The sequence below is a fragment of the Benincasa hispida genome, chromosome 4 (assembly GCF_009727055.1).
Source record: "Benincasa hispida cultivar B227 chromosome 4, ASM972705v1, whole genome shotgun sequence".
Taxonomy (NCBI): Eukaryota; Viridiplantae; Streptophyta; class Magnoliopsida; order Cucurbitales; family Cucurbitaceae; genus Benincasa; species Benincasa hispida.
In genome coordinates, this window is record NC_052352.1 from 56,751,160 (window position 1) to 56,770,089 (window position 18,930).

Consider the following 18,930-nt stretch of genomic DNA (forward strand, 5'->3'; position numbering starts at 1 on the left):
GTTTTTTTTTTTACACCGCCCAGGCAAAAGAGGAGCCCAGCCGCCGATCTACAAAACCTCAAAATCAGGTTGCCATCTGACCAGCGCATGAGGCTCACGTGCCGATTGTTCTTCTTTGTCGTCTGTCCACGCGCCGGTGCGTGTAGGCGCGTGCGCCATCATTTTTTGTTCGTTTTCTGTGGGTTTCTTCAGTGTGGTTGACTCTTCTTGGTGGTGTGTTTGTTTAGGATATATAGATATTCTCACTGCTTGTAAAGACATCTCTTCGGTAAATTAGGGTTTGATTCTCTGCTGTCCGATGTCTATTGTTTTTTAGGAGCATGGAGATGGATGATCACATCACAGAAGAGCCACCGATTAATGCTAATAAGAAGATTTGGTGGCGGGACGATTCAAGGATGCTTCTACAAATCAAGAATTCTATTGACCGTGAAATTGTTGAACTAGTAAATCACTGCGAATCAGTCAAGGAACTATTGGAATATATGGATTTCCTTTATTCAGGGAAAGAGAATATTAATAGAGTGTTTGATGTTTGTAAGACTCTATATCAACCTGATCAAGGAGAAAAATCTCTTACAAGCTACTTTATGGAAGTTAAAAATACATGCGCAGAATTCAATGCCTTGATGCCAATCAGCACGGATCCAAAAGTTCTAATGGCTCAACATGAAAAGTTGTTTATCATGAGCTAGTAAGTCTTACACCTAAATATGAGATGGTCAAAGATAAAGTGTTGTCAAGCTCAAAGATTTGGGGAGACTCGCTCATTTGGTATAGAAGAAGCTCACTAAATCCATGTACTGCAAGTCTACGTATGGTTATTGGTTAATCTATATAATAGTAGCAAAAGTTATTTGAATATGCACATTGAAAGAAGGCCACTGGCCACCTTTTTCCAACTTGGGCTTTACAGTTGTTAATACGTGTATGGGCTTTCTTACCCATTAATTGTATTTCATTTTCCTTTGTATAATTATCTAATTTTCAATTGTAGGGCAGGAAAAAGACCCATATGGTTTTGTTTTGTTTTGTTTTTGGACTCAGGATCTCCTTTAAAATAGTTTAACCCAAGCAATCCTTTTTCACCCTTTTGAGCGTCTAAGGACTCCCATTCTCAGAAGGCTTATTTGGGATAGTGTCGTGTTGGGTAATAAAAACATTCACTGAACAAGAGAAAAACTAGTGTCGTGGTTTGAAAGGAACAATAGATCTTCAGAGATTTAACTCTACTCAAAGTTCTTTCTTGGTATCATCTTAGGTTTTATGCTTCTTACTTCTGAAGTTATTTTGTAATTATGAACTAGCTCAATTTTACACCAATTGGGAGAAGACCGAGAGATCCTTCAAATGTAAACAGTAAAGATATTGGTTAAAACAGAAACATTCACTAGTCTTATCTACTACAGTGGCATCAAGTGAGTCTCAAAACTTCAATACCAACATAAAGAAGGGGGATTTCTAGGTACCACTGACAAAATAAAATGGGAACACTAAAAGTCAGAACGTTTAAAAAGCAGTAATAAAAAAACATCCAACTTACCATCACAATCTCCTTCAATTTGCATATATAAATCCCTGGCAGCCTCAACGATCCCAGAATGGGCATGGTGCGGGAAGGATGATATAATCCTCTGCTTCACACTGGGTTGAATATGATCACAACTGCAAACAAGCAAAGGTTGGAAAAGGTTTCAAATCAAGAAAATATGCGCCCAGGAGAGTGTAAAGCCAGGAGAAAGAAACTTTGGAAAGACATTAGAACTGTATTAAAACAACCAATGGTTATGCTGAATCTACATTGGATACAAAACTAAAAAAAATACAGAGTTTGCAGTAGACCTTTCCATCAATAAGCGATCAGTTTAATCTGGCATGTTATAAACTACGAGAAAAACAGTTGAAACTTTTTTTTTCCATTCGGTTTTTTTTTTTTTTTTTTTTTTTTGGGAAAAAGGAAACAAAACTTTTTATAGAAACATTGAACAGATGCTAGTGCTCAAAAATATAATAACCTTCAAAAGATAAGAGAAACTAAAAAAACAAAAGTGAGGACAAAAAGTAGCTTAAGCTTGTTGCTCCTTTACGAGGTAAACACCTACTTGGAACACAACAGGATTAATCATTCAATTAATTCTTTTAATAAATTGTATGGTAAGCTCTAGGTGATCCAACGATTACCTTCCACATCAAACCCATTTATAACCCTTAACATGCTCCAGTCACATTTTCCCAAACATTTATTTTTTTTTGAAAAGGAAACATATTTCCATAACAATTTCTAAGTACTCTAAATCTTTTTAGTGATAAGTGATGTGTCTTTTTGGTGTTTGGGTGGGTGGATGGCGAGGGGGAGAGAGAGAGAGACTTAATCAGCCCATCTAAATCTTCCTCAGAAAGTGCGCACTCCCTACATAGACCATCAGTTATGAGATCTTCAGGTGTCTCAGTTCCTCTAACGGCAATTACTACACATTTCACATCATGAAGAACCAGAACGAAGTATGCAGCTTCACACTTTGCCTAAAAGGAGATCAGACAGCAAATGGTTAGAAAGATAAGGAGCCGGGCAATAATTATTCAATAATCACAAAATGATATAAAAAAGATTAAAAAGAAAAGAAAAATTAAAATTTTGATAACAATATTCCATATAGGAATGCAAAAACAAAATGAATAGCCATGAGCCAAGCAAAATGATTAATATGCAGCTAACAAGAAGCTATGCCGAATCAGAAACTGGTTTAATATTCTGGCAAACCATCACCGACTCTTCAAAATTTATTGTATCTTTTCACAAAATGCTAGCATCTTAGTTTAATATCCTCGTAGCCCATTGAAAGACCAAAGGTTTCACCATCAATATTTGCATTGGGAAAGGACAAGGCCTTCGATAAATTGTCGTTGTATAAGATCAGGCTTTTGAGGTGTGGTGCCAGCCTACAAACATGTTTAGAAAAATCTTCAAACCACCTTTGTTATAACCTTCTAGAACTATGAAACCAATATTTTATTCTTCCACGATCATCAAGTCTATAAATTTCAGCAATGCACCCCTTTATATTTGAAGTTTTTTCAGCCCAAAGCACATAATCTTCCTCCTTTAATTCTCTGAAAACCTGATACTTCTAGGAATATTTTCCTTATTACCCTGCTGAGTGGAAGGTTTCCCTTGCAATTTTACACACTAGGAATTTTGGGAATTCAAATATCAAACAAGGGGCTGCTGATATTAACGACCAATTTGAGAGGGTCGATTCTCTCCGCTGAAGTTCAACTACTACAAAATATTATCCATGCCCTTCCCCCTTACATAAAAGATACTAAATAGCAAAATACTGATGTAATGGGCTACACAACCCAAGCCCACAACATACTAAATAACTTTAAAAGCCCATAGGACTGACAAAGCCCAAAACTAAATAAAAGCCCAAACAAAATAACTTCGAAATACTTAATTTGGTATCTTTCTCTTCCTTCTTCCATATGTCTTCAGTATTGGTGGTCTAACACTGAGCTGACTGAGGCTAGTTCAATGAAGATTGAGAATGATTTGTAAGCACCGATCAAAAACAATAACCTCAAGAATGAGTATTCAACCTAACTTTGCTTTTCTTTATTGAAACAAGAATAGGGTAGATGAGAGTAGACCGCCATTGATGAATAAAGAAAAATAACCTTTGAAAACATTAAGAGAAAACTTCTAACAGAAATAGAACAGACGTGAGAGTTGAACAACTAGGAGAGAGAACAAAGGGAGAGAGCAGAGTGTGAATATCCAGAAATCATAAAGTCCATTATTTTTTTCTGGAGAGAAATAGATAAAATTTGAACATGTTACATACATCCTTTAATCTTTCTCCTTTAATTCCCTGGAAATCTGCTACTTCTAGGAATATTAATAAGATTATTTATTACACTGCTGAGCTGACCAAGGCTGGTTCAATCGACATTGAGAATGATATGTAAGCACCAATCAATAATGATAATCTCAAGGATAAACTTTATTTTTCTTTATTGATACAAAAACAGGGTAGATCAGAGTGGACCACCATTGATGACTAAAGAAAAATAACCGTTGCAAAACGTTGTTTAGCCCTAAGGGCATTTTAGTCTTTTATTTGGTGTCTACAGTCTAGGGTTTCTGACCAATGGCTATTTATATCCGTACCTATAACCTCCACCACCTATCATTACTAAGGTAGAGAACCTTCGTAATGAATGGATATTTTTTACATATAGCCATCAGACCATATGGATGATGGTAAGCAAGAAGGATAGTCTTCCAAAGGGGACAAATACCTCTCTCCTTACACTCGAGCTAGCTGTTCAATTGTTGGGCTAGATAGGCTTACAGGGAGGGTCAATGTAATTGACTGTCTAGGGATGGAGTTACAAGAGGGGTCCTGCTCCGGTATCGACTGCATTCCTTATCTGTCGTGGAGTTCGGTAGTATTAGCAGTATTAGTCTCAGTAGCATTTCTTATGGCAGCGGCAGAAGCACTGCACTATCAAGAATTAATAAAAAAAACTCTTATCGTGGTTTTTTTCTCCCTGGTCTAGGGTTTTCCACGTAACCTTGGTGTTTTCTCTTCTACCCTTTATTTTTCAATATAGTATCAGAGCACAGTGATGAGTCTGTAGCTGGGATAGAAGAAATTCAGTCGTCAACCCTAGCAGGAGATGGGACTCCGGTGGAAAATTCCCAAAGTACTGAAATCAGGGCTACGTCCGAACACTCAATTTTGATAAAAAGCTTCGATGCTCAGTCTTCACAGCCGATTGGACAGCTTGCAGCCGTATCCCATTCGACCTACCCACGCATTCTTCTGCTCGATTCCTCAAACCAATTGCCAGTCCAGCTGGTCCAATCGAACCAACCAGTCCAGCCGGTCACTTCCTCCATGCCAGCCAAAACGACATTTTCGGGGCTGTATGGGCAGAAACAACCCATGGCTACTACATTTCCAGTCGAGTCAGTGGGTTATGGCGGGACCATTGGGTACAGCAACTAGCTAATTTGCAGCAGCAGATTTCTGCGCTCGGGGCAACTTTTAGATCCACGGCAAATCCTCCGACCGATTTTCATCCAGATGTGTATTCTGGTCTTCCGTTATGTTCAGAAACATCGGTAATTGCTTACCCTACTTTACCTATTACAAACATTATGTCTAGTTCTGTGGGCAATTCTACAGGGATAACCATTAAAGAAAACTTAACGGCTAGAACTTTTTTCTTGGTCTCAATCTATGAAAATGGTCCTCGAGGGACGGCACAAGTTCGGGTATCTAATTGGGGAGATACCAAGATTGAACCCTAGGGACCCTCAAGAAACGTATATGGAAGGGGGAGGATTCCCTCCTCCGCTCGATTTTGATAAACAGTATGGAACCTCAGATCGGAAAGCCCCTACTTTATTCAGCGTCAGCTTGGGGTATTTGGAAAGTTGTCCAAAAACTATATTCGAAGAGACAGAATGCTTCACGACTTTATACGTTGAGGAAACAAGTACATGAGTGCAAGCAGGGGACTCTTGATGTAACGTCCTATTTCAATAACTTATCACTATTGTGGCAAGAAATGGATCTGTTTCGCGAAGTGGTTTGGAATTGCCTAGTCGACGGGGTTTAGTATTCGAAGATTGAGGAGGCTGACCGTGTCTATGATTTCTTGGCTGGCTTGAACTCGAAATTCGACGCCGTCCGGAGCTGGATTTTGGGACAAAGACCTGTCATCCGTTATGGAAGTATGCTCAAAAGTCAAATTAGAAGAGGATAGAACCAACGCTATGAATGGTACAACAATCACTACCTTGGACTCTTCTACGTTTGGAGCCAAGTCGTCTGAATCTGCCTAAAGCAGTCTCCTAGAACCCGGTTCGATAGGTTCATTACTTTTGTTAAGTCCCAGGGGTTTGTTCAAGGGCATTCTAATCACACCTTGTTCACTAAGAGATCGATACCAGGAAAAGTAGTTGTTCTGATTGTCTATGTTGACGATATCATCTTGTCAGGAAATGATTCAACGAAGATTGGCAGGTTGAAAAAGAGGATGGCAGATGAGTTCGAGATCAAAGATCTTCGTGACTTGAAATATTTCCTTGGAATGGAAGTAGCAAGATCAAAGGAAGGGATCTCCATGTCTCAAAGGAAATATACGCTGAACTTGTTGAAAGAAACTGGAATGACTGGATGCAAACCTGCAGATATGTCGGTGGAAGTCAATAGCAATCTGGTAGAATCTGTAGAAGATGTTCCTGTTAACAAGGAAAGATATCAACGTCTTGTGGGGAAACTGATCTATCTTTCGGATACCAGGCCTGATATATCGTATGCGGTCAGTTTGGTCAGTCAGTTTATGCAGGCTCCTTCTGAAAGACACATGGAGACGGTTACACGAATTCTGAGATATTTGAAGTCTACTCCTGGAAAAGACTTGGTATTCAAAAAGCATGACAAAAGATGCATTGAGGCCTATACAGATTCAGACTGGGCTGGTTCTATTACTGATAGAAAGTCCACCTCGAGATATTGTACATTTGGGTAGGGAAATTTAGTTACCTGGCGGAGTAAGATGCAAGGTGTCGTGGCTAGAAGCAGTGCCAAAGTTGAATACAGAGCTATGAGCCTGGGAATTTGTGAAGAAATTTGATTGAAAAAGGCTTTTGTAGATCTTCATCAGGAAAGTCATGACCCTTTGAGACTTTATTGCGATAATAAGGCTGCTATTAATATTGCTAACAATCATGTCCAACACGACAAAACCAAACATGTTGAGATTGATCGACACTTCATCAAAAAGAAACTGGATAATGGTAGTATCTGCATTCCCTATATTCTGTCTAGTCAACAGATTGCGGATGTCCTCACCAAAGGGTTACCGAGATAGACTTTTGACACCTGTATTAGCAAGTTGGATCTTATTGATATCTACGCCCCAACTTGAGGGGGAGTGTTACAAAACGTTGTTTAGCCCTAAGGGCAATTTAATCTTTTACTTGGTGCCTACAGTCTAAGGTTTCTAACCTATGGCTATTTATATCTGTACCTATACTGTGTAGTGTATATCAAAAATTAATAAAAAACTCTTATCATGGTTTTTTCTCCCTGGCCTAGGGTTTTTCATGTAACCTTGGTGTTTTCTCTTCTACCCTTTATTTTTGAATAATAACCATTAAGACCATTCAGAGAAAACTTCCAATAGGAATAGAACAGATGTGAGAGCTGAACAAAAATCAACGGAGAAAGAACAAAGGAAAAGAGAAGAGTGCAAGTATCCATAAATCATAAAGTCCATTATTTTTCCTTGAGAAAACACTATTCAAATTTGAACATGCTATATACATCAAGGAGATTTTCCTCTTTGAAACATATTTACAAGGACTAAGACTACTATTGATTCACCAGGGATTGCAACAACCACCAACAGCCTACCCAAATAAATCATAAACTCATATCCAGTATTGGAACCTTGAAACAATGGAAAGATAATATAGGAAAAAAGTCGAGAACATAAAACAAAGGAACACTACTTAATAAAGCAGACCAAATCATGCAACAATCTTCCATTCCTATAAGTACTTATCTGAATATGATCATGGAATAATCAATAAATAAGAGTAACAATAAATGATGTTCGTGAAACTCTTAGGTTTGAGAAAGAATCAAAATACTCTATTCATTCACCAAAGATATGAATATATACAAAGTGTACAAAGCATAGAAAAGGAAAATATCACAAAATATTTACAAGAATGGAAAACCCTAACTATGGAATTATAAACACTCCCCCTCAAGTTGGAGCATATATGTTAATCATGCCCAACTTGTTACATAGATAATCTATACATCTTCCATCCAATGTTTTCGTGAAGATATCTCCTAATTGTTCTCCCGTCTTCACATATCCTGTAGATACCAACCCTTGTTGAATTTTCTCACGTACAAAATGGCAATCAAACTTCAATATGTTTAGTCCTTTCATGAAATACTGGATTGGTCGCAATATGAAGTGTTGCTTGATTATCACACCACAACTTTGTCGGTGTGGTGATTTCAAATCCCAACTCAACAAGAAGTTCATATATCTAAATCAATTCACACACCGATTTGTGCCATTGCTCTATACTGCACTTGAACGTGACACCATTTTGCTTCTTACTCTTCCAAGAAATCAAATTACCATCAACAAAAACACAATACCCTGAGGTTGATCTTCTGTCTTCTTTAGATCCTGCCAATCAGTGTCTGAGAAACATTCAATATTAGTATGACCATAATCCTTATATAATAAACCACGCCCGGGAGCAGCCTTAAATAACAAAGAATCTGTTCCAATGCAGCCCAATGATCAACTGTAGGGCATGACATGTACTGACTCACAATACTTACTGAATAAGCTATGTCGGGTCGAGTCACTGTAAGGTAATTAAGTTTTCCCACTAACCTCCTATATCTTTCAGGATCTTTTAGCAATTCTCCATCTTTTGTGAGTTGTAAGTTGGGCATCATTAGGGTACTACATGGCTTAGCCCCTAGCTTTCCTGTTTCAGTCAACAAGTCAAGTACATATTTTCTCTGTGATAATAGAATTCCTTTCTTGCTTCTTATTACCTCAATTCCTAAGAAGTATTTCAACATGCCCAAATCTTTTGTATGGAATTGACTATGAAGAAAGGTCTTTAGAGACTGGATACCTAAAGCATCATCACCAGTAATCACAGTATCATCCATATATATGACCAACAAGATGACACCACCCTCAGATCTCTTAAAAAAGACTAAATGATCTGACCTGCTCTTCCACATTCCAAAGCTTTCAATCACCTGACTAAATTTACCAAACCAAGCTCGTGGGCTCTGCTTTAATCCATACAAGGATTTACAAAGTCGACACACCATTCCATTCTCCCCCTGAGCAACAAACCCTGGTGGTTGCTCCATATACACCTCTTCTTGAAGATCACCATGAAGAAATGCATTTTTAATATCAAGCTTATGTAAAGGCCATGATTGATTGAAGCTAATGAAATAAACAACCTCATAGATGCCATTTTTGCTACAGGAGAAAAAGTATCAACATAGTCAACACCATAAGTTTGTGTGTAGCCTTTCGCTACAAGGCGCGCTTTTAACCGAGCAACAAAACCATCAGGATTGACTTTAACTACAAACATCCATTTGCAACCGATAGCCTTCTTTCCTTCAAGGAGAGAAACTAAATCCCAAGTACAATTATCATCTAAGGCAGTCATCTCCTCCACCATTGTGGCACACTAACCAGGATGAGACAAAGCCTCATGAACAGTTCCCGGGATGGATACAAACTCTAAGGATACAATGAATGAACGTGTGGAAGGCGAAAAATGGTTATATGAAACAAAAGAGGAAATAGGATGAGCACATGTACGTTTACCTTTACAAAGAGCAATAGGAAGATCATCACTCGTTTTTGGGTCCAATGACGAAGAAGACTCTGGTACAGGGCATGGAACTGAAGGAGGTTGTCGTCGAGTATAGACCTTAACGATGGGTGGAAGAGTAGAGGTAGCCACAGGAAGAGGATCGAAAGGAGAAATAACTGTGTAGACAAGGAAATCATCCTCTAATTCCTTATGCTCCCCCTGACTCTTATTCGAAGAGAAAGGCGATGATGAAAAAAATGGGGTATGTTCAAAAAACGTGATATCAGGAAAGACAAAATATTTATTTAGACTAGGACAATAACATCGATACCCCTTTTGGACACGGGAATAACCAAGGAAAATACATTTTAAGGACTTTGGATCCAGCTTGGTATGCTGAGGCCGAACATCCCGAACAAAGCAGGTACAACCAAATATTTTGGGTGGAATGGGAAACAAATGTTGCTTGGGGCATAAAGTACGAAAAGGTATCTCACCCTTAAGAATGGAAGAGGACATGCGATTTATTAAGAAACAAGCTGTGGAGACAGCATCAGCCCAAAAGGATTTTGGAACATGCATCTGAAACATCAAAGCTCTGGCTGTCTAAAGGAGATGACGATTCTTTCGTTCTGCAACCCCATTTTGAGATGGAGTATCGACACAAGAAGATTGATGAAGAATGCCATGGGCATCTAAATAAGACTTGAGTGTATGAGAGAAATATTCCTTAGCATTATCACTCCGTAGGATTTTAAGAGCACAACTAAACTGAGTTTGAATTTCAACATGAAAGTTACGAAAATGAGAAAGTAACTCAGAATGACTTTTCATTAAATATAACCACATAACACGAGAATAGTCATCGACAAATGTAACAAAATACCTAAACCCTCCTTTGGACTCAACAGGACATGGACCCCAAACATCAGAATGGACTAATTCAAAAGGAGCACTCGCTCGTTTATTGACTCGAGGATACAAACTCAAACGATGAAATTTAGCAAACTGACATAACTCACAATCTAAAGAAGACAAATGTTGAAGTTGTGGACGAAGACTTTTCAACACAGAGATGGACGAATGACCCAAACGACAATGCTCTTCAAAGGGAGACGATACGCTAGAGCATGTGATGGCCGTAGGTGTTTGTGGTTCAAAGATGTAAAGACCTCCAAATTCACGCCCTTTACCAATAGTTTGTTTCGTTGTAAAATCCTGAAATAAGCAATAAGCCAAAAAAAATGAGACACAACAATGAAGATCACAAGTGAGTTTACTGACCGAAATCAAATTAAACGAGAAATGTGGTAAATTTAAAACTGATGACAAAAAATTGATTTAGTGAGATGGACGGTTCCTGATCCTGAAACAGGAGTGGAGGTTCCATCAGTTATAGTGACATTAGGTGAAGAGGTAGATGTACAAAGGTTAGAGAATAAACTGGGGTTACCTGTCATATGGTCTATAGCGCCAGAGTCAATGACCCATTTTGACGTGGAGGAAAGAAGGCATTTAGAAATGTTACCTGTCTCTGCGATGGTCATAATGGGAGTAGAAGATGATGCCCTCAATAACTCTTGATACTGCTGAAATTTAGCAAACTCCTCTGCAGAAATCGTAATTGACTTGTCAAGATTATCGGGAGTAGAGGCAACATGTGCAGAGGGTGATGGCATCCTCTGACTCTTATTCAGCAATCTTCTGCATTCACATTTCGTATGGCCAGGTTTATGACAATAATAGCAAACAACCCCACCTGGATTTGATCTCCATGAATAGTAGTTGGGTCCATTCAACTTGTGTTCAGTTACTTTTGACACCATAGGAACAATCTTAGACATTACTAGTTTCTTATCAGCCATTACCTCAAAAAATAGACACCGGACAGCAGAGAATCAAACATTAATTTACCGAAGAGATGTCTTTACAAGCAGTGAGTATATCTATATATCCCAAACAAACACACCACCAAGAAGAGTCAACAACACTAAGGAAACCCACAGAAGACGAACCAAAATCGATGGTGCACGCGCCGGCGCATGGACGGACGGCAAGTTGGAACAAGCGGCACGTGAACCCCACGCGCTGGTCAGATGAGATCCGGACTTTGGGGTTTTGTAGATCGGTATCTGGGCTCCTCGATGGACTGGGCGGTGTCGAAAAAATAGCTTTTTTTTTCCGCCGCCGCCGCCAGCTAACGACGGCGACTGTGAGCAAAAAGTGTAAACTCACCTCTCCACAAAACCCTAAACGTATCACAAACGGGTTCTAAATTCTCAAACCTTAAGGTTCACAAAACCCTAAATTTATTTAGAGAACTCTAATACCATGTGAAACTCTTAGGTTTGAGAAAGAATCAGAATACTCTATTCATTCACCAAAAATATGAATATATACAAGTGTATAAAGCATAGAAAAGAAAAATATCACAAAATATTTACAAGAATGGAAAACCCTAACAATAGAATTATAACAATGTTAAACCAAAAACTACTATGATCAGGTCTATCACTGCTAAAGTCTCAATAAGTTCTAGGAGATGTGGAAGACAACGATAAGAACTATAAAATGAAATCACCTGGTTAACACGCCCTCTGCGAAGTACTTCAGGAGGTAAGTTAACATATTTAAGAAAGGCCGCAGCATGGCCTCGCCACCAGTTATCGCCATGGAGTACAGGCCTCCTACAAAAGTGGGAAACAAAGCAGATAAATATATTATGGAGGAAAAAAAATAGAGGTAAAATTTTAAGAAGATGAAAGAGGAACATAAGCACTCAGAATATTTTCAACTGTATGTTCAAGCAAAGAATAATAGATCTACTTAACATACTGCATTGAACAAAATTCTAGATAGAGGAACTACTTGTTACGAGTCCATGGAGTCAATATCCCTTGTCGATATGCCCATGCACAAGGAAATGAGAGAGGGTTTCTTCCAAAATCAAGCAATGGCCCCTGCACAACATGCTTAGATTTAATTTTCTCATGACAAAAAAATTATCAGGGATCATTTGATATACCGTGTAAGCTGCTTCAGCAAATTTATGAAGAACAGCAGCCTCCTCAATTTTATCTATAGGTGCCTCCATTAGCTCTTCAGAAGTGTGTACTACTTGGCCATGCCTCTGCAATAAAGCAAGACCTAAAGCAACATATTTTGGTGTTATTGAATATTGCGTACATATTAATGGAACTATGAAAACTACTGGAAAGTTATTTAGAGAGTGGATACTATAACATTAATATATAAACATAATTCGATAGCTTAAATGTTTTTACCTTTTTCTTTTTCTAATAGAAAATAAATTTCACTATAGAATAAAAGACAAAAGAATAGATACACGAGCCAACCAGGCATCCAAACACCCAAGATAGATTAAAATGCTCACCAATTTCAATATGTAGGAAGCAAATAATTACAAAAAGTCCATAAAAGAAAATATAAATGGAAATGAAAAGGATTTTTGAAAAATGGAGAAACAAAAAAGCGGCCATAAAACTAAATAAAGGCCTTCCAATAGGCTTTATAACTATAGAAATAAAATAATAATAATAATAAAGACTGAAGCCAATAGTAAGATTCAAATTATCTCCAAAAATTCTCACTACTTGAAAGATTTTATATTATCACTCACACCTCCTAAAAAAATAGCAGAAATAACAACAGTGAGGCTAGGTAGAGGAAAAGATTTTTTCATATTCCTTGAGTGAAGAGGATTCTCAATCATATCGAAGTTTAAGAGTCCGAAAAGAATCAATATCTTGATTTGGATAATGTTGAATGGCAATCTAAATACCTCGTAGATTTTGCAAAAGAAGAATCCTAAGACTGTGTAATGCCATCTGATTTTCGACTGAGGAAACGCTTCTCCGTATCTTTTTTGATAGCTCTTATACCAGACAACTGATGCCAACAACTCTGGTCTCTTCTATTTACAACATTCAACTCTCATTGAGTTTTCTCGAATATTTCAGAACGAATGTCTCTTCTTTGCTCAATGGCTCTTTGCTACATTAAAAGGAATGCAGTTAAAGCAATTCTTTTAGAACTTCATCTACCATGACAAGCTTCTCAGGGACTTTGAGTGTTTTGAAAGGCTCGTTTGAAGGGTTCAACATGGTGCTCTCTGTCAAAATTATTTGGAGGTTTTTCTATGCAATATATTTGACTTAATGGGAAGGCCTTCCTCTCTTACCTAATTTTTTTATTGTTGCTGCTAAAGTGTTGATATAATATCAAATTCACCTTCCTCATCAGCTTAAGGTTTTGGACCAACGGGTGATTTAACATGGTATTAGAGCAAAGGTTCAAGAGGTCCTATAATCAAATTTGTGCAATGTTATTTCATCCCCAATTAATATTGATTTCCACTCGTTTGGTCTACTACAAAGTTCCAAGTCCACAAGTGCGGGAAAATGCTAAAGTGTCAATTTATCTTCACCCATCAGCTTAAGCTTTCGGGTCAATTGGTGATTTGACAATTGCTATCTCATAATGTCTCGATCATATTATGTTCTCTTTTCTTTTTTCACTCCTTTTTGGAGTTTGTATCTTTGGAGCACTAGTCTCTTTATGTCGTATCAATCAATGAAAAGTTTATTTCTTGCTTCAAAAAAAAAGTATTTTGTTCAGAACTATACAGCACTGCCAGAAGTCAAACTGATCCAAGTATAGGATTTCTTGAACTTGAATACTATCCAAAAGTTGAGTAATACTGTGAGTTTATCTTTTGTAGATATTAGCTCTAAATACCTATGTGAATTGTAATAATTTGTCGATCATATAATATTTATTCTTAATATTCCTCCTCATTTCTTGTGTTGGATCTTTCTCCCAAATATAAGAACCATGTATTTCTTGCACAATTTGGATTACAAATATTTTATCCCATCCAAATTAAGATGGTGTCTATACAACAAAAATCCCAATGGCATCTAGAAATTCTAGCCAATCATTGGTACCTTTAAACCCTTGCCACTATTGGCGCTGCTGAAATGAGTGAAGTCTCACAGCCAACTTCTTCAAGGTGTAGTAGTAAAAGCACTACCCGCTAACAGTTCCCTAAGCTCATATTCATCTAAGAAAAACATCCAAGAACCCAGGTTCTAGTGTATATATGGAGCAACCACCAGGGTTTGTTGCTCGGGGGGAGAATGGAACGGTGTGTCGCCTTCGTAAATCCTTGTATGGATTAAAGCAGAGCCCACGAGCTTGGTTTGGTAAATTTAGTCAGGTGATTGAAAGCTTTGAAATGCGGAAGAGCATGTCAGATCATTCAGTCTTTTTTAAGAGATCTGAGGGTGGTGTCATCTTGTTGGTCGTATATGTGGATGATATTGTAATCACTGGTGATGATGCTTTAGGTATCCAGTCTCTAAAGACCTTTCTTCATAGTCAATTCCATACAAAAGATTTGGGCATGTTGAAATACTTCTTAGGAATTGAGGTAATAAGCAAGAAAGGAATTCTATTATCAGAGAGAAAATATGTACTTGATTTGTTGACTGAAACAGGAAAGCTAAAGGCTAAACCATGTAGTACCCCAATGATGTCAAACCTACGGCTCACAAAAGATCGAGAATTGCTAAAAGATCCCGAAAGATATAGGAGGTTAGTGGAAAAATTTAATTACCTTACAGTGACTCGACCAGACATAGCCTATTCAGTAAGTATTGTGAGTCAGTACATGTCATGCACTACAGTTGATCATTGGGCTGCATTGGAACAGATTCTTTGTTATTTGAAGGCTGCTCCCGGGCGTGGTTTATTATATAAGAATTATGGCCATATTAATATTGAATGTTTCTCAGACGCCGATTGGGCAAGATCTAAAGAAGACAGAAGATCAACCTCAGGGTATTGTGTTTTTGTTGGTGGTAATTTGATTTCTTAGAAGAGTAAGAAGCAAAATGTGGTGTCACGTTCAAGTGCATAATCAAAATATAGAGCAATGGTACAATCTGTGTGAGAATTGATTTGGATATATGAACTTCTTGTTGAGTTGGGATTTGAAATCACCACACCGACAAAGTTGTGGTGTGATAATCAAGCAGCACTTCATATAGCCTATAATCCAGTATTTCATGAAAGGACTAAACATATTGAAGTTGATTGCCATTTTGTACGTGAGAAAATTCAACAAGGGTTGGTATCTACAGGATATGTGAAGGGAGAACAATTAGGAGATATCTTCACGAAAGCATTGGTGGAAGACGTATAGATTATCTATAACAAGTTGGGCATGATTAACATATATGCTCCAACTTGAGGGGGAGTGTTATAATTCTATAGTTAGGGTTTTTCATTCTTGTAAATATTTTGTGATATTTTCCTTTTCTATGCTTTGTACACTTGTATATATTCATATCTTTGGTGAATGAATAGAGCATTCTGATTCTTTCTCAAACCTAAGAGTTTTAGGTATTCTATAACCAACAAGGTATCTGTGTGGACATTGCTTGGGGCATGGGCTGTAGAGCTTTAATCTATTTAAGATCCAGCCTTTCTTTAATGGCACAAGTTGCTCATTTCTCAAACCAGCTGACTTCACTTATTTAACATTAGCAAAGTTGCTGAATAATGCATACTGCAACAAGAATGCCTGCCTATCTAAAAGGTCCAGATACTTAGCAAATGCGAAATGACATAAAAAGATGATTAAAAACACGCATAGAATTTCAAACTAAACCTGCCAAAAATTCCAAATGCCCAGTGCCAGTTGAGCGATAAGCAACAAGATCACCCAATAATTGTGCCACTGAGAAGACCTCATCTTCTTCCGTGATGCTCCTAAAACATGGCACCAGGATATGAAAATGAGGAGTGATAGTGTAACACAAATATAGAGCACATAAGAAAAACTCCATATCAGAGAGTGAGAGAGAGAGAGGAAGGAGGAGGAGAATGAGACATACAGGTATTTGGAACGTCCCAAACAGCATAATGCCTCACGAATCCCATGGTCAAATATCTCACTGTAATGTGCTTTCCATGCATGATCTTGAGTTGAATAAAATGACCTCCACCTTAGAACATCCATACCAGTAAAACACTGAACCAGTGCAACAAAGCACACCAAGGTTGTAAATAAAACCAGTAGCTTCCGTTTCCACCATCTATCATTTGAAGCCACCCCTGCATCACATGCGTACAACAGAATTTCTCAGTCTCAAACAATCATGCATATGGACACCACAAATAAACATACAGAAAAGGAAAAGGAAGACACAAAAGTCATTTTGATTTATTAGACAAACACAGGCTCCATCTCAAAAATAATCAGCTATGAGAGGAGTAACTCATGTATCTTACAAAGAGTGTGAGGTCTCCCCAGTTTTCAATGTGAGATCCTCAACATGTCCATTAAAAATGGTGCCTCTTTGGATTCGTCATTCTTGAATTGGGTCCTTTCTTTTTTGGACAGAGTACCCATTTAGGCTCTAATACCATATTAGATAAACATAAGGTTCCATCTGAAAATCAACGGCTATGAGAGGAATAACTCATGTATCCTATAAAGAGTGTGAAGTCCTTCCATTTTTTCAAGATCCTCAACATGACCACTAACTAGGGAGATAATAGACGAACTCTTCAAGTAGAGCTATGATTTAGGATGGAAGGAGATAACCTTTGATGGCATAAGAAAAAAAACGATTTGCATAAATAGCCCTTCCGCCATGCAACAAATTGAATCTTTTCCATCTTTCAAATTTCTTTTGTACTCTATCCATAACTGGCTGCCAAAAAGAGACCTTTTTCGGATACCCACCAAGTGAAAAACCAAGATATAGCAACGAAAGATGCTCAACCTTGCAATGAAGAAGAGCAGCGGTGGATAGTAACTTATCTTCATCCACATTTACTCCACATTCGTCTCTTTGGGCTTCAGTCTTGAAGACTTTTTGTTATTATCCTCTAGGTAGTATATTAGTTAGTAAAAAACCCTTTCTCTAGAGGGGTTTTGAGGGCTGGATTTTTTGTTGCCCTTGTATTTTTTCATAAAAGCAGTTGTTTCTATAAAAAAGAACATTTACTTCACATAAAGTTGACTTACATTACTCCACTAAATTTACAAGAAGCTTGATCGATGGAAATGATTCAATTTGTCCCAGGAAGGAAAACTTACATTACCCCACTAAATTTAGAAGAAGCTTGATCGATGGAAATGATTCAATTTGTCTCGGGGAAAAAGACTTGTATTATGTAAAGAAAACTTGGAGAATCTACCTATTTAGTATATGTCTCTATTCTTAATGCCCGATAAAGTGATTTCATCAATTGAGAGAAACATGAAATCTTTCTTTGAGGAAGGAAACAAAGGCAGTAAGGTAAACCATCTAGCCAAATGGGACTCGATACCAAATCTCTAAAGGAAAATGGTCTCGGTTTTAGAGGATTAAAAAATAGAAACTTGGATCTTCTCGCTAAAGTGGGGATGAAGATTTTCTCAGGAACCTGATTCACTTTGGAGTAAACTGGTGCAAAGTATCCATGGTAAGGGACCATTGGCACAGGGCTGAGAAATTTGGGCCAAGTCTTCGAAGCCCTTGGATTGGTGGAAATATTTGCTTCTTTTAAACTTGGTGATGGGAATGAATTTGGAAACAACTTTGGTTAGAAAATTTTGCATTTAATTTGTGTTTTCCTTGACACTACGTCATTTGGGAGAAAAACTATTTTTCTTATTATCTGAACCCCAAACTTAATACTAATACAAAGAAAAAATATAAAAGGAAATAACTCAAAAAGGAAAAAAAAATTCACAAAAAAGAATAGATCTACACTCCCCCTCAAGTTGGGTTGTATATAGAGTACAAGCCAAGCTTGAAGTTGAAATCTTCAAAAGTTCTCCTCGGTAATGCTTTGGTAAGAATATCAGCAATCTGATGACGAGATGACACACAAGATAATTCCACTCTGTTACTGTAGTCCTTCTAAAATATGAAATGACGGTCAAGCTTTATGTGTTTTGTTCGATCATGATGCACTGGGTTCTTTGCAATACTAATGGCTGATTGACCATCACAAAACATTTTAACTCATTTTAACTAAATTTTGGGTATCAATTTTCAATTTTTGTTTCTTGTAACTTGAGCACTAGACTCATTTCATTATATCAATGAAATGGTCTTGTTTTCTTTAAAAGAAATAAGTATCAATTTTCAGTTCTATCAACAGTTTTTTAATGCACTTTCCTTCGCAAATTCCCAAAGAAAGAACTCTATATTTAGCTTAAGCATTATTTCTTGCTACAGCGGCATGTTTTTACTTCTCCAAGTGCCTAAGTTACCCCAAACATAAGAGCAATAGCCAGTTGTGGATTTCGATCAGTTAATTCTCTTGCCCAACTAGCATCAGTTTAAAGTTCAACCAATCTATTAGTCTATTCAATGACCTTCTGAATAACAGTCCATAACCTGGAGTGCCTTTCAATACCTCAAAATTATGTTCACAACTTCAAGATGTCATTCCCTAGGGTTGTTCATATACTGGCTCACAATGCTTATAGAGTATGAATGTCT

General features: G+C 37.6%; 2 protein-coding genes across 8 annotated transcripts in view; both read right to left on the reverse strand.

Annotated features, from left to right (window-relative positions):
* Positions 1–18,930, reverse strand: part of LOC120075166 (diacylglycerol lipase-beta) — a 54,707-nt gene that overhangs the window by 11,868 nt on the left and 23,909 nt on the right. For all 7 annotated transcript variants that reach the window (XM_039028352.1, XM_039028350.1, XM_039028351.1 and 4 more), the window contains 7 exons: positions 16,324–16,543; positions 16,098–16,198; positions 12,429–12,550; positions 12,272–12,363; positions 11,985–12,090; positions 2,369–2,523; positions 1,544–1,665 (listed from right to left, as the gene is read on the reverse strand). In XM_039028352.1, the coding sequence (XP_038884280.1) occupies positions 1,544–1,665; positions 2,369–2,523; positions 11,985–12,090; positions 12,272–12,363; positions 12,429–12,550; positions 16,098–16,198; positions 16,324–16,543 (918 nt within the window). The remainder of the gene's footprint in view (positions 1–1,543; positions 1,666–2,368; positions 2,524–11,984; positions 12,091–12,271; positions 12,364–12,428; positions 12,551–16,097; positions 16,199–16,323; positions 16,544–18,930) is intronic.
* LOC120075167 lies at positions 8,363–11,975 on the reverse strand. The gene is made up of 2 exons (XM_039028358.1): positions 10,932–11,975; positions 8,363–10,621 (listed from the first exon to the last, which is right to left on the reverse strand). Exons 1-2 carry the CDS (start codon positions 11,266–11,268, stop codon positions 10,593–10,595), a joined length of 366 nt encoding a protein of 121 aa, XP_038884286.1. The 5' UTR covers positions 11,269–11,975; the 3' UTR covers positions 8,363–10,592.

What these genes read in the sequence shown, in the direction of transcription:
- LOC120075167 (XM_039028358.1), bottom strand. Translation starts at nt 11,268, where the DNA reads ATGGCTGATAAGAAACTAGTAATGTCTAAGATTGTTCCTATGGTGTCA. An exon ending in TATGACCATCGCAGAGACAG is followed by an intron (nt 10,622 to 10,931) that starts GTAACATTTCTA and finishes TGCTTATTTCAG; the next exon opens with GATTTTACAACGAAACAAAC.